The sequence below is a fragment of the Pieris brassicae genome, chromosome 5, assembly GCF_905147105.1.
Source record: "Pieris brassicae chromosome 5, ilPieBrab1.1, whole genome shotgun sequence".
Lineage (NCBI taxonomy): Eukaryota > Metazoa > Arthropoda > Insecta > Lepidoptera > Pieridae > Pieris > Pieris brassicae.
Genome location: NC_059669.1, coordinates 15379254 through 15406201, shown reverse-complemented (window position 1 = coordinate 15406201; position 26948 = coordinate 15379254). Strand labels below are relative to the sequence as shown.

The window sequence follows — 26948 nt, the reverse complement described above, 5'->3', positions numbered from 1 at the left end:
CCTAACATCAACATCTACCTGTATCAAATTATCTTACCCTTTATAAATGTCTTTTCCGTCCTAAAATTTAAAAAAAAACCTGAAATAAGCCATTACTTACATTGTCTTTTTTCCATACTAAACTCGACGCTCATATTTATAGTAGAATATTATGTCAGAGATACTTATAACATTAAGTACATTACAATAGTTCTGATCTCGTTTGTTTTAAAACATGTAAATGTACAAAACAATATACTTTTCACTCAAAAGCTAGAGAATGCGGTTCGTGAGAAAAAAGCATGGCTTCCGATGCGCTCGAGTAGATAGCACAGGTGGCACGGCCGAGTCTAATCTAGAAGGGTTCTGTTAACAAAAACACAACAATAGATCCCTTTGTACCTTCATGTGCGTGACGACACTTGTCTCAGATAAAAAGTCAAGGATTTGATGTTTTAAAGCTGCTGATAAGTACTATCAAAATACAAGCATCACACCTAAATATGAATTTTATCGCTGGAATATGTGACTTAAAAAATAGTTATCTGTAGAGGTGTCGTTAATACTATTTGTTATCAAGCGTGAGAAAGGTTAAGTGTCAACTGTCAATTGCAATCGGGTCAAAAACGATTTACGCGGGAATCACACAATAATATTGTTTTAACGCACAAACCGTGCAGGCCAAGAAAGGGAAAAAAGAACTTATTTTAACAATTAACTCCGAATGAATCGAAAGTAGGACTATACCTACTTCTGCTAAATTATTGTTGCATAGAATAACTACTTTACATATCAAATATTCGTTCGAATGATAGAAAAACGACAACAGTAGTACAAGTACAAAGTATGTTCTTCAAGTGGAGTTTCTATTTGGACAAAAATAAAGAATGTGAGTACAAATTAGAATCGCTTTAATCTTTGACGGCTGAAAGGATTGGAATTCGGTAGCGAGTTGACAGTGTTTTTATAGCCTTATTAATAAAGACCCCGTGAAGCCCTTTCACACTTATCGTAGACACAAATCACTTTATTGTGTTTGTTATGCGATACGGAAACTTTCTCGGAAGGGTGTTATATTTTAGTTACTATAAGTCTATCAAGTATACGTGATAGTTTACGCAATACTATTTTAATTTCCGTCACGTCGTGTTCAATATAAAATATATTTTCATATAAAGTTTATATGATAGTATAGTTTAGTTTTTGAAAAGCTCCATCATCATTTACATCGACGTTAAATTTGAAAATATTAAAATTAAATTAGAATTAAAATAAAAGTAATACCCCATATATCGTTACAGTGATATATTATAATACTTTCCTGGCTATTAAATATCTGTGTTATCCCTAAATTTGCCGTAAACCGAGCTTTAAAAATCGATGAGTTGTGTTGTAAATCGACTCCAAATTCAATGCATCTTATTCATATCTCTCTCTTTAATTGGAAGGGACTTTAATAGTCTGGTTGATTTATTGGAATCCAGTTTGCGTCGGAATCGTCGAAAGTAACGTTACATTTATTATTTATCGTTTATAAATATGTTTTATGTGAACAAGCATAATGGCAAAGCCAGCTACGTGAAAATATTTATAGTTGAAAGTAAACGGGTATTACTGCATACATTCATTTGAAAATTTACGATAATAATTTTAGATGGCATTACTCATTGGCAACGGATTAAAAAAGTGCAAGCTAAAAAAAATACGTCTTTTCTTTATAGTAGACTGTTGGATGACATTTTGTTGCGATGAACGCTGATTCTCAGGGCTCTTCGCTTCGGTTTGAGTATAAACCCTTATATTTTGGGGCCTATGGGAACTTATAAGCATAGCAGTCGCTGAAAGCTCAGCGGGACTACCGAACCAATAAGCTTTGGACTATTTAAGCGCGCTATTAAGAAAATATATAAAATATAGAAACAAACCAATTGTTTCAGGTCGAGCCCAGTGGCTCAGCGTCGCTCGGTGCTGCGTCCAGGGCTCTCTTCGTGGAAAAGGTCAGGGCATCAAATGCGGCTTGTCAAGCGGGAGATTTCTCTACAGCTGTGGCTCTATACACTGATGCCTTGACGTTGGACCCTGCCAATCATATACTTTATAGTAATAGGTATGTTTACAAGTCATTTGTTTAAGAAATATTAACGCATATACTATAAACAGTTTGTTTAAAAAAATGGTCTGACGTATATAAATCATATCACAGAGGATTTTTTTACAATATATATTTCTATAATATAACTATTTTAAATGGTAGTGCTGGTAATAAGAAATAAAGTTTAATAAGATAATAACGGTAAACAGATATTCCTATTTAATTATATTTCATTTCCATTTTGAATCAGATCATATATGAGTACAACTTGTTTCTTAGATCAGCAGCTCGACTGAAGCAAGGGCAATTCGCTGCAGCTCTGCAAGATGCAACACGCGCAAGAGAACTCTGCCCTAACTGGCCTAAAGCATACTACAGACAAGGTAAGGCATTAAATCATGAACAGTATCTTAATTAATAATATGATTGTGAACAGTATTCACCCAATTGAACAAAAGCGAATATATCCTGAAGAAAGTTTCAGATCAGAAGGAAATTTTAGGCCCTTATTGTCCAACATCTATCAGCTTTAAATCTAGAGATGTCACACCACTTTTATGTATGAAATTTGACATATTTGACAGCGCTCAAGACGAGATTGTGTCTTGACATACGACTTAGAATGTCGACCTACGAGTCGTGACTGCTAAATTCGTTATGTTTTATATGGGAGGAGACATATATTATTCTAAAATCGAATGAACGTAAAGTTATAAATATTTTAAGGGGTGGCACTCCAATGCCTGGGGCGACATGGTGAAGCCCTGGCCGCATTCAGTTCAGGACTGGGCGTGGAGCCGTCATCTCGACAGCTGCTGGCAGCCCTTGTCGAGGCCTCCTTAAAGTCTCCGCTACGCACCACTCTCGAACCAACCTTCCGGCAATTAGAAGCTATGAAACTGGATCAATCACCTTTTGTACTTATATCGGTGAGTGAAAATGTCTAAATAGTACACATCAAAAATTACGAATTGTTGCATTATTAATAGAAATTAATGAGTTTTTGAAGTTTATGGCTGGTAGATACAATTAAGTTAGGACCAATGGAATTTATTATATTTTATGTTACAATAAGTTTTGAATATCAGTACGAAGACCTCGAGAAACGTATTCCAAAAAAATACTCTAGGTTTGAATATTTAAATTTACTGCTGCCACTCGTATACATATAAAAATAATTAACTTCATAACGTAACATAAAAAGCTACTTAATAGACCTTACTACAGGACATTCGTTAAAATTTAACTTCAACTTTGTCGTATGTAAAGCAGCAACTGAATGATTCAAAAAGGAAAAAGCCAGAACAATTTAAGAAATTCGATAACAAGATATATTATCCATTATCGGTCTTGTCCAAGTTATTCAAAGTTACCGAAACGCCATCGTTATTTAAAATGGGTAATTTAGTATGCGTTAAAGTTGTATAAAATAATGAGACATGTTAGTAGTGTAGCCAAATAATGTTTTTTATACGTTTAATTTAGTAAATACTAATATAACGTATTTCAATATCAATGCTGTTAATTGTGTAAATATATGTATTCTCCGCAAGATCGAACTAACTAAGAGCATTGCGTTATTATATAATATGTATGTTAACGAAGAATTTTCTCTAACTAAATCCATTTTAATAGTGTATGGTGTTTGTAATTAAACTCCTCCGAAATGGCTCGATCGATTTGTGTGAAATTTTGTGTGCAATTCGGTTAGGTCTGCGAATCGGACATCTATTTTTCATCCCCCTAAATGTTAAGGCTGGTTCAGCTCTAAAAAAATTAACCCCTATGATCTATGTTCTTTATTTGTTAATTAAAAACTTGTGACTTGAACTCTGAGGTTTATATAAAGAAAATTTCACAAACAGTCTGAAAAAGTTTTAATTTCGGAAAACTTAAACTACGAAACAAAACTAAATAAAATCACATTAACTAAGGAAAACCGAATTCAGCTTGTGAATACATATTTAATTTAAAACTTCCCATAAATGTCTACAAACCTAACACGTTCAATTGATATGCCAAATAAAACAAATACCTTCGCACACACACATGATACACAAAATCCTGACAGACCAAAATATCCAAATGTATACCCATCCTACGCCGTCAACACATCGAATTTAAGTTTATTTAAGGTTAACTGTCTCCGCATGACATCTGATACCCCAAATACGCCCCGGATGATCAAGCCATTGTTTACGAACGGACAATATAAACAGCTGCACTTAATGTCTTTGGAGCCGCCGTTCACATGATTCTGGCCAAATAATTTAGATGATTTTTTAATGAGAATGGTACTTTGTGTAATGGCTGTACATAATTTGTTAGATATACTTACTACTTGCATATTTCGGGTCCATTAAATTGAAATAAATATATTTCTATGGAAATGGCTACAGTGTTGATTGATCTACAGCACAGATAGTCTTTACAATAGCTAGCCTCATGAATTACGGGAAATAATAATAGGACGTGTTTCGAAAATGCCTGCGATGTTTTTGGTAGTGGGACTTAGAAGCAGTAATTGCATACTGCATTCTGTGTAATATTTTGTTTTTTCATGTAAGTTACATGTGTGTTTTGTAAATGAGAAAGAAGAAGAAATTTTATCTTTAAAAGTATATACAATGTTAAGTTTATATTGGAATATAATATTCGACTATTGCAATAACTTGCCTAACAAGTCTCACAAGTAATTCTTGTACGTACTATCAGCAGATGTTGGCTTCTTGCACATATTAAAAGATATATTGTAATTATGAAATTACAAATATCTACCATTTTTTTCTACACCAATATTTGGTGCTCTTTAAACCGAATTTATGTTTATTATCAATTGTAATTTTTTTCATTACCATATATTCCGCCTCGGTAATTTAGCAACGTCCATTTATACCCAGTCAGTACTCCTTGTTCGATTTCGGGCAAAATTAAAATTGATTTGAACCATAGAAGACATGCATATTCATGTACCTGCCTAATTTCCTAATACAAAATGTTCAATGTAACTTCTTTACTATTTATAACTTAGTTAATAAATACATTGAAAAGTGCAAGGAATGTATGTCTGGTTAACTATTGACTTTGCTTATTGTACGCAATCCAAGCATAAATTACGCAATATCTGTAATTTAGCAAATATCATCCATGTTAATTTCTATTAAGAAACACAGTTAACCTTTATCTAAGTGGCTTTATACAGGCATGTATCGGAAATGACCAAGCAAAGAGATTAGGTCGAGAAACGGACTATGCTTAATGATAGGCAGATTTATACAGCATCTCTAGTTTTTAGTGCTTAATTCTAATGTTATAATCTAGATCGTATAAGCGACTTACTGCGACCTGTTGCGACGTTCTAGATTATCTATCTATTTCCAGTAAGTTTTAAGAAATAAAGTACGGTTCGAAGATATACAGTAAATAATTTTTTTATTATATATTTTACCGTATTCAACGAAGAGCAATTCGAGTCGTCGATGACCAGTCACTTTGCGCTTGATCACTTGGCGTTGCGTAGAGATGTGGGGTCTCTCGGCATCTTTTACCGCATTTACTATGGACCGTCTTTGGAGGAGGTGCTCAATCCTGCAGATGAGCTGCAACTGAGTTTCATCATCGGACGTCAAAACAGAATACGAAATACCATCCGTAACACCTCGATGTCCTCCTTTTACTCTCTTTTTAATCGGCAGCTCACTTCTGAGGGTCGTGGTCTGCAACGAAGCATCTAGAGCGAACTATCTGTTTCCACCGGTTTCTGTCCAACGTCTCACTTGTAACAGCGTAAAGTTTTGAGGACGATGAGACTTTCACTTAATCGGTCCATAAGTTGGTGAACGGCCACGTGATCTATTGCCTTCTGTGTTACCAAACGATCAGTTTCTCCAAGTTCTCATCGCCTCAGCACCGTACAACTGAGCGTATTTAAGGAAGTTTTTTCCGTACACCACTACTACGTGGAACCAACGTGGAGGCCGGCAATGCAACGCCTTCTGGCAATATAAATTCAGCGGTATCACGTAACATCAGCCCCCTCTTATGTACAAAAATTTAAAAAATATGTATTACTCTCTTAAAATCAAGATACACACATATGCCACCTAATTAATATTTTATTATGATTATATAAACATACATATTCAGAAACCCTGTATTACTAAATATTACTCCAACTGGTTAAAAATTTGGGCCTATACAGATTACATTGGTGTAAAATAGAATATGATATAACAATAAAATATGAGCTAAAACAAATACTACGCACGCGGGTCCTCGTTCTCGAAAACCCTTGCAAACCCTATATTAGGCAGTTTGAGCTATTCACCCAACATATACACGTTCAGGGACCTCAACTCCTCCAGTGAATTCTCTTGACCGAATCGGTAAAATATTCTGCTCCCGAGTCTTACTCATTTACATACATTCCAGACCTCCTGTCGGACTAAACATTTTTCGGTGCATTTAACGATCGGACAATGGGCCCTGAGTGATCAAAGCACCATAAATACGCGAATCCCACGCATTTACATACAATCTCCTCGACAGTTGATCTGTGGGGACATGAATGGTCAAAATGGCGTATACTATTTGTATTCAGTCTACAATATGCATCCTGAATAAATACAATCTATATAAGGGATGACTGGATGCGGACGTAATCCGCTTAATTACTGTAAAAATAGGAAATAAATCGAGAATAGACGTGCATCAATTATTTTACGTATTATTCAATTATTATTTACGAAAAAATATCCTCATAGGACCCTAAAATATTAGTTTAATAACCTACTAATTTTGCTAATATCTAGCTAGTTTGATTCTTATGAAGAAAATGAGCATTTCGAAACAAAAAACTAACTACTTGTTAAGAGTGGCGAATCAAATACAAAAATATTTTTTGTCATGCTATATAAGTATCGACGTTTTTATAAGACATTCCGATCTCATTTGTAAAACATATTCGACCCTGACACTAAGGTTGCGGTGACTTTATAATTCAATTTGCGAAATGTATTAAACAAATGATATTGTTTACATGAATTACAGCATTTCTTCCATCTATATTTGTATTATTTAGAAAAAAATAATAGAATCATTCAGTCACTATCATTAGTATTTATAGTAAGTCCTATGCACTGACTCATATTTTGTAATATGATCTGTAAATTTGTCTTATTACCGTCGATTTCACTGCTCAGCACAGACAAAAACTCCTTGAATATTCATAAATAATTTCCAGTTTCATTAAAATGTATTCGTTTGTCGATTTAGATGGTAGTGGGTTGATTTAGATGTCGTCACGATCAGCTGTTAGAGATAAAAAAACTCAATCGTAAAGGCACAGCGATAAACAAAAGTAAAATAATTCCAAGTGATTTATTATAATTACCTCTGTCGGACATAATACTTATATCCAATTACGTAGCAGTCACATGAAATTAGGATTGCAATAAACGTATATATAAAATAACACTGCGTGGGTGTTCACTAAATATTCTAAGGGAGACCAAGAAATGTCAGCTTCCGAAACGCGACGATTGGATCGACAAAAGATAATGGGGCTTTAAAAATTCGTCTCGCTTTTTTGCTTTAGACAGTGATACTCAAATTCGCATTTATGTACGTTACCTTATTATTATCGAGTCTAATGGCAATGCCGCAAAGATCAAAGCGATATTATGAACATATTACCTACAAGGTTTTATGTACACCGAGGTGGGATAATAAATTAAGTTTGTTATATGCAATATTGTTGATAACAAAACTTTTATTATGCGCTTAATGGGTAATTATTGATTTGAGAACCAGTTCTGTTTTTAAATTCTAATATACATAGTATCGTTTTGGGTGGGTCTGTCAATAAACTGTTAAACATTTATTGTGTTTTTATAGGTTGTTGGGCAAGAGCTACTTGCTGCAGGGCAGTATCAAGCGGCGGTGACGGTTTTGGAAGCAGCCTTAAGAATTGGGTCGTGTTCACTTAAGCTCAGGTAGGAACAAACGGATATAGAGTTATCCTACACCTTCTCATGGGACATACATTATTCTGTGTATGTTTCAAAAGTATATCCTTATATTATGACACGCGCTGTCGACTTTTAAAGACCTTCTGTTTCCCACACTAGAAGCTAGTGTTAATAGCGTACATAAAACGAAAGTACGTATTCGAGCACTCGTCCTCAAGAGTAAGAATTACAGGAAAAGATAAAATTAGTTAAAGATTAATATATGAACATATTTTTAGACAGCTTACATTTGGTGTCTATTAAACTATTCCTGTATGAAAATTTTGTTAATGAAAAGACATCATTTTGTGTTTAGGTACATAATTCTTAAGCACATTCTTCATTATTTGTGGACCTCGCAGATTGTACGAATCCGTCAAATTCGATTAATATTCTATGGCTAAGCTTTTCACTTAAAACAATTAACCCAAAAGCCAACCAACTATCGATCACTTCCTAATCCCGTTTTGTACCTCACTTGACTGCTATGCAAAACCGTTTGATTTATAATTTAGCCGGTCTCGGTGAGATATCCTGTTTCAGATTAATCTTAGTACTTCACACCTTACTCCACCTTTCACACCCCAGGGAAGACAAATTACGGCAAGATTTATTATTACACCACGATTGACAAGAATTTGGTTCTCTTAAAATTATTTTTAGGCATAAATTTGCGCAATTAAAGAATATCTAACTCTTGCAGCATTACTTTATATTTTTGCAGTATTATTTTTTCTTCACTTCAGAGGAATTTTACGGTTCGTTACTAATGTTATTAGTTAAATAAAAAATATAAATAGATTAGCCGTACAAGTTAAATCTTATGTTGATAGTCCTACTTATTAAAAAGGTTAGGAACATAGGCACCTAAATAATTGTCGGGTTTTATATATACCTATGTATACTTTAACTGATGTAAGAAATTTACACATTAACACGTCCGGTGGAAGCCGCTCATCCTATCTTTGCATTCAAAAATATCACCTCATTATTAATCAATGCCGTTACACCTTGACAGTGAAATAATTTATACGTACTTAGCGGATAATTATCTTTGGCGGAATTTCGACATTTTGATTTATAATGCAATTCGCCGCATCGCTTTTATATGCTGGCTTGAAATGTCCGATTGAAGTCTACCTTAAAAAGGATACCATGTCTGTCTCAAGGGTGATATTGGGTGATAAATATAGCTTTATTTTACGTACATGTTATGGAGGTAATTAACGTCGGTTATCTTAGTTTATTGGTGATAAAAACAGGCTTAATATTTAATTGAAAGCGTAATATGAACGTATAAAACGTGCAAACTTCGATAATTATAATTTAGTAGTTAAATTTTATATACTGTAAAACTTATCTCCAGAAATAATAATAAATTATCCACAAATATAATCACAGAAAAGAGTGTTTACGAAGTTTTTTTGGGGGAAAGCTTTGATAGTTCCTGAACCTGGAATAATACGAAAATTTCAAATTATGGTTTTCTATTTATTTGCGGCCTGTTAAAAATTAAGTTAAATATACACATTATAGGCAAAAATATTACTCAACTTTACACATCTTCTTGTCGCGATCAATTATTTAAACAAAATTTCTTCTTCTTCAGTTAATCTCATAATTTTGTTTCAATCACGTTTATAAACTATTTATAATAGTATTTTTGAACCATGATTTTTATTGCTTTTTAAAGATAGCATTTTTATTAAAACATCTTAAAGACAAAACTCCAACGAAAAATCGTTAGTTTTCCCCTTTTTCTAGAATCAACGCCTTAACAATTTGAATTGATTTCACATTTAACTGTACAGTAATGTCAGTCCAACAGACACACCTCTCAGAACGGGGCGTGAGATATACTCATTGGTTTAAGGTTGCAAACCTTAAACACCAAAAGAATTTGAAGGCTTGGTATAAAAACCGTAATGCCTTCGCTTATCAAAAGTAATTTAGAGCTTTACTGAGCTGTCTGCGACTGATGTCTTCAAACTTGAACGCGCGCGGAAACCCACACCTCACGATCTTATCGTGTTTTGTGATAGATCGAATTCGTATTATAGTATATCTATGGATCATATTGAGTAACAATTGTTTACTAACTATAATGAGTGCGTATACACACAAATATTCTTGCAGTTTTATGTCCTAAGTAAAACTTGTATGTCAAGTTGAAATATTGTGTTGTAGTTTAACAACTGAAGAACATTTTGTCAGATTATAATACACAATACTTTGGATAACAATAATTTTACATAATTTTTGTCAGAAATTCTAATAATAATAATAAATATGGTACGATAACTTTATTTTCATGATACTAACATTTAATATATCTGATAAAGTTTTGGTTTCGCTCGAATTTGAGAGCTACACGTTACGTGTAACCTCGTGGCGCATACCTTTAATGTTCCCAAACATTTTAGCTATATAAATACAGGTTATTAATTTGATCCTTATCGATATGCTTTGTGAGTGATGATAGCCTTAAATGGATTAATAAAGAAATAATACAAACGATTTTTAGAGCCTGCACCAGTGTTTCTTTCGTAAACTACTTTGACAGTGACTCGTATTTATACGTTAAGCCGAAAACGTAAGTAAACCCAAAAACCCTTTAACGATTCAATTTAATAAAAAAAGGTATTGGTCGTGGCTCTAGATTTCTGTTTTGTGATATTTTTTTTCTAAAAGGCAAATCGTCAAGACATCAGCTTTCTGTGCCTTGCCCCACTAACCATCGACTTTTGGTTAGTTGATTGGATTAAAGGCATACTACGGCTTCCCCCGGCATGATGATTTCACCGTACGAGCGAGTGTTAGATGCTCATATAGAAAAGTTTATTGGTGTACCGCCCGTGGTCGACGTTTTTGTAAAAGCTTGCCAATGCTTGTTATAGATCAAATAATGAACAACTAAAGGTCTTGTAGGCCACTATTGTAGATTGGGCAAACTTATTTTTAGGTTGCCATAATTCCTACAGGCACTAGTTACAAACTGTGACAACGAGTTACGCCAGACTTAAATTAGATTCTACAAGACATTTATGCAGCCTTGCTCCCTACTAATATGAAATATTTAACCAATTTTAATACATTAATTTGATAAAATGCGTCCAGTATATTTGTGCTTATCAATATCCACATTTTATTAGTGCTACTAACTCTATACTACATTCATAAATCAGCCGTGTTTATGTATCTTTTCGCGATAAACAAAATTACTTCGTGCATACCAATAATAAAAGTTACATCTTGTAACACTTAACATTTTAATAACGCATTAGTGCAGCATACTAAAGTATTAGGGCTACCAAACGATTATACAAAGTACGTATACTTCCAAGTATAAAGTTTTAAACAATTATTGAAAACACAAGATTACTTACTAACATAATGCCGCTCCAAACAGCCACAGCGTTACAAAGTAGTTCAAAAATTTAGTACAATTATATAAATAGTAACGGACACGACAGACGTTGTCCTGTCTTCACTATGAATATTAATACTGAATTAGTATAATTAACTAAAAAATATTTCAGTCTTACTAAAACTCCATGTAAAATTGAACTTTTAATATTAGGCGTCATAGCTCTGAACTAACGGTTGTGCACATAAAAAAAAAAACATTATTTGATAGAAATCATAAATTAATTATTTTATATGTATTTTATCAATATAATAACTCCCGAACCCTAACCGAAGCATTTGTTTCAAAACGATATTCAGTTTTCTTACATCCTCTTCGACGATATTTGCAGCATTATGTTAATGTCATAAGTTTACATCAATAAACTTTGAATTAAATAAAATAAAAAAATGCTATAGTAACAAAAATAAGGATTACTTAATGTGGTGGTTAAGTATTCTTAATTTTTTTTCTAACCTCCTGACAATAACAAACACAACAAAAAAAGAATTAGCAAAATCGATCCAGCAGTTTACGCGCGATGTCGTGACAAGGGAAATAGGGATTAATTTTTATCTACATAGATTATACTTACAGCTACAGAAACATAAACATTTTTTACCAGTGGTAGCCCTATCTAACTACACCTATATTTAAATAGCTATCGTAAATCTCACATAATCTCATCAAGCTGACACGAGCAAGCGAATTCCATTAATCCTCTAGTTACTTGGCGTTACATCAATTCTGGAAATGGATTTTATTAGCTAGTACACCAACGAACACACAATAATGACTTCCTAACAGGATTGTCTACATTGGGAAATCAGTTTACGTACAAAAAAGTAGTACGATGTATATAAATGTTTTATTTTAGCTAAATTAAATAACGTTTTTTCTGCGGTTATTTGCAAACAGCCCTAAGAAATGAGCGAATCTGTTATATGGTACTGTCATGTGGATTGGAAGCATCAACTCGTCTGCTGCCTTGAGCTACTGCCGGTCTTCTAGCTCTAGAATATGGTGACTTTTTAGTCGTCTCACATACTCTCCTATGATGAGTTGGCGAGCAAGTACATTCGGGTGACAGATTAACCGCTCTTTGTATTTAGCAGCCAATCTCCGGATTTCCTCCTTGATAGTTCTAATTTGACGGTGTTCGTGAACTTCGTCGTCGGTATGTACGGTGGTACTTTTGCCGTTGCTCTTAGCATGTTGTTCTGTTGTCGCTGGCGTATATTTATTACTAGCGTTAGTATTACTAGCGCTGCCTTATTATGAAAAATAACTTTATTTTTACCCTTTATATTATCGACCTATATAAACGGTTACTTGAACTGTAGGTTTTATTGAAATATTTATACACTTGTAAGAAATGGTTACATTGGTTTCATCTGTATCTCTGTTTCTCCTAAATCAGCAACAGCTTACATACTTATCAACCAATATAAGAATCTATCTAAATTCCACTATGATTGAATTATGGATGTACTCAGTGTGGTCCATCAAAGAACACTTCCTTAAATCAGGCATAAACTAATCCAATATAAATTTTCACAACTACGTTGCAGATTTATAAATATAATTATTTATTTACGGTAACAAATAATTCAATATATCAGAGTGTGCGTCTTAATAGGCAATTTGTTTGCAGGGGTTCAGTATTCAGCGCATTATCATCAGCTCACTGGGCACTCAGCCAACTGGACGCGGCTATCAACTATATGCAACAGGATCTCGCAGTCGCGAAGTCCTTAGGAGACACGGCCGGTGAATGCAGGGCGCACGGAAATCTCGGAGCTGCATACTTTAGCCAAGGATCATACAAAGATGCACTCACCGCTCACAGATATCAGCTAGTGTTAGCTATGAAATGCAAGGTATGATAATATATTATGTGGACTGTGTTAATAACAAGAAAATGTTTAAAAGTAAAGGAAACAAAACCATGACGTAACTAGGTGCTGAATACCTTTCATTACATTTGTTCGCTATTATGTTTTTACCTAAAATAGTGCAAATGTACATAATTCAATCTAAAAACATGAAGGTTTTGATTACAAGACTAATATAATTAAAAACTGAAGATAAATTAAAATTCTTCGAGTAGAATATTTTAAAAATAGTTTCGAGATCAAAATTGTTTCTTTGAATTGTGAAAGATATAACCAAATAGGCACATTGAAATTAATAATAATAATTAACTAAAATGACTTAATCCTTAAAGCTGGTGCATTATTGCTCATGCAAAACTTATCTCTGAGAGTTTGTAAGCAACTAAGCGAGCTTATTTAATTTAGCATAGGAATTCAATCTCCGACCATGACCCTGCCTTGTGGTTGTTTTTTAACTTTCGTCCAATTATAAAATGTGGTTTTACTCGCGAAGTAATCTTGTACTTTGTATTCAGTCTTACGGAATGATTAAACAAGATAATCTTTAATTTTAAATTGAATTAACTTTAATTTTAAATTAAATTGATTAATTTCGCAAATACTTGAATGTATTATGAAAAGGAGCATAACTAAAATGAAGACAATACAAGAATGAGGAAATTTATCTTTTTAAATTAGTAATGAATTATAAACATTTATAAAAAATAATTGAGTATTTGGTTATTTATGTTTTTTTATATCATACTCACAATTTACCTAGTTCACAAATAAAAAACAATAATAAGTCTATTAAAAATTAAATAGTGTATATAAAAAATATAACTATAATATAGAATATAAATAATCTTATAGTATTGATATTTTATAAAAAATTTAAAGTAAAAAAAAAACCAGTGGCTCCACAAGGTTTTAGGTCTCCTATTTCTGCAGGGATAAGCAGGGAATCTGCTTTCTATGCCTGACACACACCGTTGACTTTTTGGGACTAAGGTTTCCTCACGATGAAATCATTCACCGTACAAGCAAGTCTTAAATGCGCTTAGTTAAAAGTCCACAACTTAACTTAGCCATTGATCCCAAGTCCATTGATCCGGAGCCGGAGATCTAACCTATGACTTCGGGGATAAAAGTCGCGCATTATAGCTACTGGGCCAACATTGTTCTAAGTCAAAGCAAGCGTCAATTCTTACCACCGTCTTTCTTTAGTTGTCATCGCAACGGAAAGCACTTTCTACCAAATCACTCTTTTAATAACCAAATGTGATAATTGTTATATTTTTTACTAGATACATTTGACATTAGTTTGTGAAATTTGTACTTTTCAAATCCCCTCAGTTTCTCAGGGACGTCCCACGTTATTTTTATTAGAATGTAGATAAACTACTCATTACCATTTACCATGTAGGTAAAGTAATAAAACCGACAATATTTTAAACTTAATGTGTTGTTATCAAAGTTTCGATTTTATGACTCTGTAAATGCTTGAATATATTATTTATTAAGCACATCTGGTATCAAACATTTCGTTGAACAAGAAAATTTAAACTATGTATTTAGAAGTATTGACCCTTTTTTGTATGAAGTGAAAATGCGCTTGCGCAGGCCCGCGCCTAGGATGTCTTGACGAGCTTGACGCGAGGACTGTGGGGTTGGGTCTACACTCAAATCCCTCTGCTATTCAGAGGGGTAGCGAGACATTACCCACTAAAAACACCTCAGCCCTTCACACGCCCTTAAGATGGGCCCTCGGGGTTCGCCAGGCATTCTACCCAAGGGAGAGGTATTGACCCTAGCTTAACTACGGTGATTGGAACATCCGGATCCGTTACTGTATGTCGGGGTCTCCTTTGGGCCTTTTTTTCTAGGAATGGGTAATAGTTGTGTACTGCTATGGAAGGCACGTTACGTGATTAACGTCGATACGTGAGGAATGTCGATCTTCACCGCGTAATGGGACTTAGGGTCCTTCAAGAAAAGAGCGTACCAATTTTTAAAAGGCTGGCAACGCACTTGCGAGCCCTCTGGCATTGAGAGTGTCAAGTGATACAGAGTGTCAGATGATCCTGCCCGTTTGCCAATGCAAAAAAGACTTATAGTGCAATTACTATGAGCGAAGGAAAATGTATAAAAATATGTTTCTATATAGAGAAAAGTATTCTCACTACAACAGAAAGCCATCGGTATATTATTTATTTTTTATATATTCGGTTACTACATCTTCTATCTTATATCAACAGTTTTAAGTGAGAATTTCATAATGATGTATTCTTCGATTATCTTTATTTTAACATTATATAATCCATTCCCTCAGTAAGATTATTCACATGGTAGTGAGGTAACAATTGCTCATACCATACGTTTGAAATCATAGTTAATTTATGTCAAACTAAAATCCTTAATTACAATCCTTAAGTTTTAAAAATATGTGATCTTAAGTTTTACAAGAAATAACAAATACCATACGTTAATATTTTATTGATGTGTTAAGATCACACATGTTAAAATGACATGAGAATTTAAGAAGGCGCAGCGTCACCAGATCCATGCGTCTTTTTATCGCGAAATCATATGAGTCCGTCAAGCATCCGCGAATATACAATGTAAATACAAAGATAGCATTTATATAGGAATATAAACAAAGCGATTGAAAACAATAATATTAGTAATTAACAATGCAAATTTGCTTAAACGTTTTTATATTATTAAACGTTATTGAAACTAGTGCGTTTCAAAATCCCAACCTGGCAACAATAATTTTTAATTTCTTACAATACTTTTAGAATTTTTTATCTATAACAGTCTCTATCTGAATTAGTGGTTACGCGCAAAGCTATAAATTACTACGAATAAAAGCGCGAATAACTAATCCATATACGCGCATAGAAATCGCTAAAGACACATAAAACAAACGAGTTATGTGAAGTTAAATAAATAGCTCAAGTTTTATTACCGCGTACAATGTGAACAGTCCCACATATGGAACAATCTTTGGAACAAATACTCGTAAAAATATTTTACGCGTTCCAACCGAACTGCGACCGACAAAAACTCAAAGTAACCGAGAAATGGTAGCCGAGGTGAGGATTTGTCAGTAACACGATATTTTTATAATCGAGCCTGACTTTGAAAAACTATATAAAAGGGCTCCATTTACAGATTTATTCACCTTTATGCCGGTTATAATTTGATATCGTATTGTTTTATGCGTTAAGAAATGCACGCGTTATGAGAATTTTATATGACAACTAACAATTTGTTTTTAATGAAAGCGATCGGCTCCTTTTTTACGAGGATGTAAAGCTGTGTGATGTATGTTATTCTTATTTATTATATTCAGCGTTTAACTGTATTCAATACTGCCTATTTTTTTAGATATTATTCCTTTCCAACATTTCCAATGCGATATGTTTTTCAAGAAATAAAAAATATTTAAATAATCATCAAGTATCTGTAATTTATTTCTTCATAAACCACTAAACCGGCTTTCTAGCGCAATCGAATCTAATTTATCAAATGTATAACTTAAATTTAATACATTTTTAGGATATAAGGTTCAGTTAATTAGAGATAAAAATGATTGAGTAACAAAGGCACAGATGATAAAAAATTAGCCTGTTAGCATGACTCTCTTTAATACAGTGGTTTTAAAGAATTTTTAAACCTAAACTTATACAGTAAGCAATTAAAAATCCTTTTTAAACAAAAGTATGTTGCCATGGCAACCCAGTCATTAGTACTATCTTCGAATTGCCCGTCAAACATCAATCGGATTACGTATAGTAGAGTATTTGCGATGTTCGACTTGTCTCGATAATTAGTTTCGTACTCACAGTATTCAGAGAACATTTCGCAATTATTGTAAGACAGACGTTTAGCTTTATCGCAATGCAACGCAAAACCTATGAAGTAACAAAGCATTGGCTAAGCTTTTAATTAGCGTAGATATAAATTTAAAAATTACGTTAACTCCGTGATATTATTAGGTCCTTACATATGAAATTGGCGTATTTCGTACTGGCCACTTTAATCACGATGTTCTCCTCTTTGGTAAGGAATTCCAAATTCAAATTTGTACAGCTATTTACTCATGTATTTGTGCTTCGATGACCGTCATTCATTTGTCTTTTTCTTCTGTTTTTTTCTGTTTGCGTCACTCATTTTACGAAACGAAACGACTCGAAGGGTGAATGATGTGTATGGCGGTCATGTTGCAAAAGAAAACACAGTTCGTTTTTGGTTCGTAGTATTGAAGGCTATTGTGGAAGCGGATCCATCGCAAACCACGTCCGAGTTAGCTGGAGGCTGCCATGTTAGTGATAAAACTGTTTTAATTCACTTGAAGCAAATTGGGAAGATTTAAAAGCTTGAAAGGTGGTTACCTCACGAATTGACTGAAGCAAACCGGCAAACGCGCGTCGACTGCTGCGTTACATTACTGAACACAATAATGAAGGTATTTTAAACCGAATCATTACCTGTGATGAAAAATGGATCCTTTACGATAATCGGAAGTGCTCAGCGCAATGATTGGATCCTGGCCAGCCAGCCAAATCATGCCCCAAGAGAAAATTAACCCCAAAAAAGTTACTTGTAAGCGTTTGGTGGACTAGTGCCGGTATTGTTCATTAAAGTTTTCTCAAATCTGGCCAGACTATTTATTACGGCTGATGTCTATTGTCAGCAATTGCAAACCATGATGGAAAAGCTAGCGGCTAAACAACCTAGGCTGGTCAATCGCTCCACGCCACTGCTACTTCACGACAACGCTAGACCACACACTACACAACAGACGGCTACTAAATTAGAAGAGCTTCAATTGGAATGTCTAAGACATCCTCCGTACTCCCCGGACCTTACTCCAACAGATTACCATTTTTTTCGAAATTTGGACAACTTCTTGCAAGGGAAAAAATTTAACTCTGATGGGGCAGTCCAAATCACCTTCACAGATTTTATTGATTCCCGTCCGACTGGTTTTTTTAGTAAAGGGATCAATGAACTACCTATGAGATGGCAAAAGTGCATAGAAAACAATGGTTCATACTTTGATTAATTAAATATATTATATTTAAAAATATTCGACTTTTTGTTCCTCCCATACAAAACGCCAATTTCATATGTAAGGGACTAAAATTAATAAGAGTATTGATAAATTTATGGGAAGACTGTTTTTTTACGCACTGCACCTAAAACAATATTTATATCTCAATTACCGAGATGGGTTCACTGTTGGAGGAGTTATACGTGAATGCCCAAAAACACATTTTGCTAATCTTACATATTTTCTAAGTAGATCAATTTCCACATGCTCATCGGTTAGAGATACTTTTGACCTTATATTTTCTAATTAAAATACGGACCTTTCATAGTGTAAGATTGATTTTCGTATCTATTAGAATTCATATAATAGTCTGCTGTACATAAAAAATCTAAACTCTCTTTCATGAGAGAAAATTCTACCATCACATTCCAATAAAAAAAACCTTTAACAGAATTCATGTATTGCATTGTCCACAAATAACGTTCAGTAACAAGATGCACACAATAATAAATGTTGATAAACGCAAACTTCATTCAAGTATCTACTATTTATTATAGCCACACAGCTTTATGTTCGAGGAATGCAACTAGAGCGGCCAGTACAAAAATCATGTACTTGATGAATACTTATATTGTAAAATAAAATATGGTTAATTCGATTTATTATCTTTAAAATAACAGTGGCTTAGCATACGCTAAAGTTAAATGAAATATAAAATAGTTATTAATTTTATTGTAATGATTGCCGACGCTTCTGTGGACGAAAAATTGTGATAAATTTATGTTCCAGCGTCACATAAATTTCTGTAATTTTTTTCATAAATAAAAATTAAAATGCACATTTTTTTTTCACAGTTGTTCTATAAGATACTTTTCTTTAATTACAGAAACGTTGTACTGACCCCACTAACAAAGCCTATGTCTAAGAAAGAGCCTAGGTCCAAAGCATAGTATAAAACGTCTAACCGAGATCGAGTCAATATGTAAATCATCAGTTTATCGTATCATGTTGCACATACTTAATTAGCTAGATTACTGCGACCCGACTGGGCTAGTGCAGTGCGGCCTTTTAATGTCGATACCGTCTTATCGAGTTATTTCCATCGTTGGCAATTAAAGATAAAAATAAACTTTTTACTGGCGACGAAGTTGCTATGTTTATTCTTATTCAGATCGTAAATCACATGGTTTACACACCCCACACATTGCGTCTTGTGTGCACACATTATAAATTGTATAACGGGAAGCACATTGTAAATTTTGGTTACATATTTCGACAACATAGACATAGACTTAACATTTATTACTAACAAACTCTTGAAACAACACACAACTTGAAATCAATTTTTTACTCTTCACTAACATTCTAGAAATGTAAATGCAAGATTTGGTTAGGTTGTTTGATGATTGTTATAGACAATAAACATATATCTTTATTTAAGATATACAATATCGCTGTTATCAGCTATACATACTGTACATGTCAATGCCATAAGAATACTCTTTATGCTGTTTAAAATATTGTACCCATTTGACTGACTCAATGCAATGCGTATGCTAACCTTGAAATGCTCCGTTCGTTTGAATAAATTTATTAAAACAAAAACACATCGATACAAATCTCACATCACTAACTCATTTCACCAAGACAAAGACCCTATCGGCGGTCCGTCGTCAGATATTTTTTCCTTTTGTCATCCATTTCCTCAGTGGAAAGGATGCGCCGCATTCTAATCGTCCTTTATTTGTTCATAATCCCTTTGTTTGCGTTCAGTCAACAGGGGATTGAATTTTAAGTGATTTTTGGAAACATCGAATATATAACTATTTATAATAACAGAAAGCATTTTTTGCATATAATTTGAATTCTATAGGGCTTCGTTGAAATTGAAATATACATACACAAATGCAATAATATCTTGTAATCTTGTATCTTAGTTCTCTTTTTTACATATATTTAGCCATCGTAAATTATATCGTTAAAGCCTAATTGAAGCAAGATAATTTATTGGCATTCTTCGAGAGTCGAGAATGGTTTTTTTAAGAAAATTGTCTTTTATAAATACTTATAACATATAAAGTTCAGAACACATACAAAACATTATTATCTATGCATTATGTGACATTCCAGGATACACAAGCCGCCGCAGCCGCACTGACCTCTCTAGGCCACGTATACACGGCTATCGGTGACTATCCAAACGCGTTGGCCAGCCACAAACAATGCGTGCAACTAGTTAAACAAATGGGCGATAGATTACAAGAGGCGAGAGAGATAGGAAATGTTGGCGCTGTCTATTTGGCCATGGGAGAGTTTGAGTCAGCCGTGGATTGCCATACGCAACATTTGCGGCTTGCTAGGCGACTTGGTGATCAGGTATGCTGTATATTGAGTGGAAAATTATAATGTATAAAGTTTCGAATTTTCTTTTTCATAATCTACATATGCTGAACTCTCAAGGCTTAATTAGATTCAACATTTAAAAGGACTTCTTTCATTAGTTACCCATAATTAACAAACAATAAATTAGACGTCCAAGATTAATTATCATTTAATTAATATTAATTCAAATCATTGCAATACAGTTATAAAGATATTAATATTTAAATAAATACACTTGTAGCAGATGAAAATTCGTATCATAATCCCAAATTCGATGATATATGAAGCCAGGGTCCTTAGAAACGTAAAGAGCTTTTTCACGATTTTTAGTAATTTACTAATGAAACGCATTTCAAGTCAGCCTAGAAATCAAATTTCTTCAACGTTTGTGAAATTAATTTCTTTCTTCAGGTCGAAGAAGCTAGAGCCTATTCAAACCTCGGTTCTTCATACCACTGTAGAAGGAACTTCACACAAGCGATCGCATATCATGAAAATGTGTTGAGAATCGCTCAAAACCTTGGCGATAGAGCTATCGAAGCGAGAGCTTATGCAGGGCTTGGACATGCTGCCAGGTATAGTAAAACTGAAGATGAGCAATAAAATTTATTTTACCCTATAAATTTATTAAAGGTTTAAAGCCAAAACTTATTTAATAAAGAATATAAAGTTCCTGTTTCAATATCAATCCACTTACAAATGAAAAAAACTGGTATTTGTACTTTAACTGACGATTTTTTTGTCTATTTCAGATGCGCAGGCGACTATGCTCAAGCAAAAAAGTGGCATGAGAGGCAATTGGATGTTGCTCTTGCTGCGAGAGATAAGGTTATTTTAATTAAATTTTACAGTATTAAGATAACTTCATCACTTTAATAATTTTAAAAGGTTTAATAGATTTAAATTATCTAATTCACATATAAAGTGTAGAGACATTCATTAATTATCGGCTTTTTGTACAATATGTTTTGGTAATTTATTCATTTCATCTAAAATTATATATTGGTCATAATTATCTTTATTCCGTACTATTTCCGTATTGTTATATTATTCATCTAATTACCATAAGTAATTGTTTCATATACGAAACCATATTTCTAACAACTATTTACAATATTACTATTTAAAATTATTAATGCACGGAGCGAAATTTAATCAAAGGCTCTTTATACGAACGCCAACACATACAAACAAAGATAAAAATGTTTTAGTGGCGACCTCTATATAGCCAACGATGATGTTATTTCTTCCTACCATATGAGTGTGTGTGAAATACACGCATAGAAAGAATAGGCCGGACCAGGTCAACATTTCTTATTTTATAATAGGTTTGTTATGATTTTTCAGGTTGGTGAAGGTCGTGCATGTTCAAACTTAGGAATCGTATACCAATTATTGGGAGAACATGACGCTGCGTTAAAATTACATCAAGCACATTTATCTATTGCCAGGCAATTACAGGTATATTTTTTATATATTTTCTAATGTATATATTACTCGAATATGTTATTATATTGAACAAATATTGGTAAATTACTTTAGAATGTTTAAGTATGACGATAATATTGACCTCACTTAAAAACTTACTATAAGTGTAAATTAAGGTTTACATTATTAAATGCTGGTTTGAAGCCTAAACTAATGTGTGTATAAATGTGATATAATTTAAGCTAATTGTATAATAAATATAATTATTTTTGAAGGATAAAGCTGGCATGGGCCGTGCCTACGGGAACATTGGCAATGCATACTCAGCTGCCGGCTTCTATGAACAAGCCATCAAGTATCACAAACAAGAACTGACTATTTCCAAAGAGGTCCACGATAGAAGTTCTGAAGCCTCAACTCACGGGAACTTGGCTGTGGCTTACCAGGCGTTGGGTGCTCATGATATGGCCTTGTTCCATTACAGAGCACATTTAGGTAAGTAAAACGGCAACCTTGGTAACACCTTTGGTTCTCTCACGTTGGTATGCTCGTGTGCTGTTTTTTCTTTAAATCTTTGAGGAATCGGTAATGCCGTAGTTTTCAACATACATTTTCAATAATTAAATAATTATTTCGGACGATGAAACACTCATATTTGTTAGTACAACTAGTATGCCAAAAAGATAAGTTAAAAAAGCTAACATTAGAGCTGATACTAAAGAAGTTTGCTTAATTCTTAACTTAGGATTACTAGAGGATTCGAATTTGTCTATTCCAGTTTTTGTGTCAGTAGATATTCCATATCTAGTTGATAAATTCGTGATAGTCCTTACTCGTGCACAGAAATATATATATTTTTAAGTTGAATGTGGAAGTCGAATGTGAAAGTCGAAGTAAGAAGTAGACATGGGGAGAAATTGGCTGTGCCAAAAATCTATCTGGAACTGTTTAGAAAAAAACACCTTTTGCATGGCTATTAAGGTTTACAATAATTAACAAAAGAATTAAAAGATCTTCCGACTTGGGTCTTTAAAAATCGACTTGGTGTATTACTTATGGAAAAAAAGTATTACTCAATAAATGATTATTTGCGTAAAACACTGTAGCTGATATAAATTTAATAACATTTGATATGATATATACCGTATAAATACTATAAATTTACCAATATTAATATGACTAATAATGTAAAACTCCTTTAATGACTTATTTGCGCGCCATTGTTTGTGGCAGAATATGCGAAATTACTATTGTACCAGTTTTTTAAATAAATAATCTAAATGATGTTTAAAATCTTCTCAAATAGCCCATTCACAAATCAACTTGCGAGGAAGTGTTCTAATTACTATCATATTTAAAATAAAATGTGTGCGTGTACTAGTGTACACACGTAAGAAGTGAAACTTCTTTATGACCTTATTTTTCGAAAAATTATCTACTATATGCAACTTTACAGAAATTGGTTAAATTAAATTAGATAAAATTTAACAAAAGGCTTTTATTATCATAGACATGAATACAAATAATACAATTATTTCATATTAAAGGTAATATGAAATAATTGTCAAATCACAATCAATTGAAAAATCACAAATAAGGACTTGTACTAACATTATTACAGAATTTCATTAATTGTAATATAATTATTACTATCATTGTTATCGTTACTATATATTTTTGTTATATTTGGCTTCGAATCGGGTGTGATAGGGACAAGAAAAAGATGGCACGTAACGGAAAAAATGTGACGCGTAACCGAAAAATGTGACTAAAGAAGTTTCGCTTCAAATATATATAGTATATATAATAATATAGTTTGTTAGATCCAGTATTGTTTTTTCCCGAGTTTATAATTTTTTTTAATGATAGATTCCGTTAAGAAGTTTCACTCATTTGATTGAAGGATCAGTTAGTACTGAAAATTTTATGTTATACAGGCATAGCTCGTGAACTTAAAGATGCAGCGGGCGAAGCGTGTGCGCTCCTAAACCTTGGTAACTGCCTTTCGTCAAGAGGGGAGTTTGCTCAAGCAGTTCCATATTATGAGCAACATCTGATGTTATCACAGGAGCTTGGTGACGTCACAGCAGAGGCTAAGGCATGCCACTTTTTGGGTTACGCTCATTACTGCTTGGGAAACTATAGGGAAGCTGTAAGGTGAGAATTAATCTTATAAAAAACCAATGAATAACACAGAAGCTAGCAAATTAGCTAATTTGTATTTTAAAAGTAAGATTTATTAATAACCGTACACAACTATCTTGAACAATATGGAGTGAAAGAGAAGTAAATATATTAGCTGTCTTCTTTCATTCCCGTAACATAAATAAACAAATATTACACTTGTGACAATAAAAAGTGACTGAATAATTTAAATAGGTAGAAAATAAATACTCCACATGAATATAAGAGAACCTGTTACTGTTTCGTGATCATGTTTATTCTAATAGGTACGCTAAACTTAAATGCCTTCCTTATACACGCTACTTTTTGGATTTAAAGCATGCTGGTTAAATGTACACGTAGACTCACGTAGTCTATTGTTGCACAGCTGGCGTCGAACCTACAGAGTCACACTGCTTTACAGGAATATAGTAATTAATATTACAAAAAACGGAATTATCAAAATGTCCATCTAAAAACGTTGTCCATTTAGACATAAACATTATCATGCATTATTACTTTACAATTTACAGATATTACGACCAAGATCTGTCACTCGCCAAAGATTTACAAGACAAAATGAACATGGGTAGAGCATACTGCAACCTAGGATTGGCGCACTTGGCATTAGGGAACTTAGAAACAGCCTTGGAGTGTCAGAAATACTTCCTAGCGATTGCGCATATGACTCAACATTTGCAAGGAAAGTTCCGAGCTTTGGGCAACATTGGAGATGTTCTTATTAAAATGGGAGACGTTGAAGAGGCAGTTAAAATGTATCAACGACAACTCGGGTTTGCTAGACAGGTTTGTGATATCTTATATATGTAAAATGTTCATGATGTAGTTTAAGATTAGAAAAAATCTTTTCGTATAATAGTTTAAAATTATAAAATAAATTCACAATAGAACAAAGAAAAATAATACAGTGTTAACCTACATAGCGACGCTGAAAGGCATGCGCATGCGCATTGTCTGGCGTTAAAGGGAATTGTTAGTATAAGGCAATAAATCTTACATTGTATTATACATAAATGAGTAATCGAACATTTACTTTTGTAATACAGTAATATGAAGTTGTAAACAATTTTAGGCTCGCGATCGCTCTCTTGAAGCAGCAGCGTGTGGTGCTTTGGGTCTTGCGAGACGATTGCAAAGAAGGTTGGATGCTGCATTAGGTCACCACACACAAGTATGTACTTCCCAAAACAAGATTATGACTAGTTACATTTTTTTGGCCAAATCTGATATTGTTAAATATATCATTGATAAATAAACGGTAATTGTGTTTTACAGGAATTAACGTTACGACAAGAGGCAGGTGACGCGGCGGGAGAAGCCCGAGCCCACTCACATTTAGGGGCCGTTCACATGGCGCTCGGACATTACTCACACGCAGCCAGGTGCTACAGAGTAAGTCATTTATATCCTAACCACAAGTTTTGTACGTCATATTGATTGGTATACTTCGATAAAAAGTTAAATTCGGAGGAATTGAGTTCCATAAAGAGTCAAAAATATTTAAAAATCATCAGATTGGTAACAATAATGATGTTGAAATTATTTGGCAGAATATTGCAATTTTTTCAATTTCTCATATTTATTATGTGTTTAAATACCATCTTATTAAAGATACTGACGGTTTCTGAAAAACCACACACACCTACTTGTAGACTTCTTATTGTTTCATTTCAGATTTCATCTTGTATAGTTAAGTATTTTCCTCATTAGATAACTAACATGTTTTATATGAATTAAAACAAACTATTTATTTAAAAGGAGCAATTGGAAAGAGCGCAAGAACTTCAAGATTGCGCGTTAGAGGCGCAAGCGTACGGCAACTTGGGGATCGCAAAACTAAACATGGGACATTATGAAGACGCTATAGGATATCTAGAACAGGTAAAGATTATGTTGTTAACATTCATTCCTCTTAATTATAATGCCTTTTGATAGTTTCATAGAAACACGTTACTGAAAGTATAGTCTTCGTTATTAAAAGCGGAGTATAAAATATCGAAGTCTAGAAGTTAAGCGTGTAAAAAATCCTTCTTGTTGCACTAGCGATTCCTCATACAGTAAAGATAAACATAGTGTGAAAACGTGTCTTCCCAAAAATCAACCGATATTAATATATAAAACAAAAGCGATCTAAAGAATGCCAGAGCTAGAAAGCAGAGTAGAAAGCTATAGCGCTACTAAAGCCGTAACAATAAAATTCTTTTTAATAAACGCATATGAGATATAAATAATAAATACATAACGACTTTTACAGCAACTAGCAATCCTTGAACGCGTTAATACGCCAACGTGTCAGATAGATAAGGCGCGTGCGCTTGGCTCGCTCGGCGATTGCTACGACGCATTGGGAGACCCCGATGAAGCTGTCAAATACCACGAGCGACATCTGGCGGCCGCTCTTAAATTGAACAATGCGCGGGAACAGGAACGAGCCTACCGAGGACTAGGATTGAGTCATAAGTAAGTATATTCAGAGTAATTTATAATAAAAACTAACCTAAACTTTTATATTCAATAAAATTTCCAGTTTCAA

General features: G+C 33.6%; 1 protein-coding gene across 2 annotated transcripts in view; it reads left to right on the top strand.

Moving 5' to 3' along the window:
- The window catches only part of LOC123709709 (tetratricopeptide repeat protein 28), a 60164-nt gene that overhangs the window by 14663 nt on the left and 18553 nt on the right, over window positions 1-26948 (top strand). For both annotated transcript variants that reach the window (XM_045661221.1, XM_045661220.1), the window contains exons 3-18: window positions 1917-2086; window positions 2351-2454; window positions 2798-3000; window positions 7967-8064; window positions 13140-13365; window positions 20552-20797; window positions 21215-21378; window positions 21556-21631; window positions 22151-22264; window positions 22507-22726; window positions 24169-24388; window positions 24928-25201; window positions 25488-25586; window positions 25691-25807; window positions 26174-26296; window positions 26670-26875. In XM_045661221.1, the coding sequence (XP_045517177.1) occupies window positions 1917-2086; window positions 2351-2454; window positions 2798-3000; window positions 7967-8064; window positions 13140-13365; window positions 20552-20797; window positions 21215-21378; window positions 21556-21631; window positions 22151-22264; window positions 22507-22726; window positions 24169-24388; window positions 24928-25201; window positions 25488-25586; window positions 25691-25807; window positions 26174-26296; window positions 26670-26875 (2660 nt within the window). The remainder of the gene's footprint in view (window positions 1-1916; window positions 2087-2350; window positions 2455-2797; window positions 3001-7966; window positions 8065-13139; window positions 13366-20551; window positions 20798-21214; window positions 21379-21555; window positions 21632-22150; window positions 22265-22506; window positions 22727-24168; window positions 24389-24927; window positions 25202-25487; window positions 25587-25690; window positions 25808-26173; window positions 26297-26669; window positions 26876-26948) is intronic.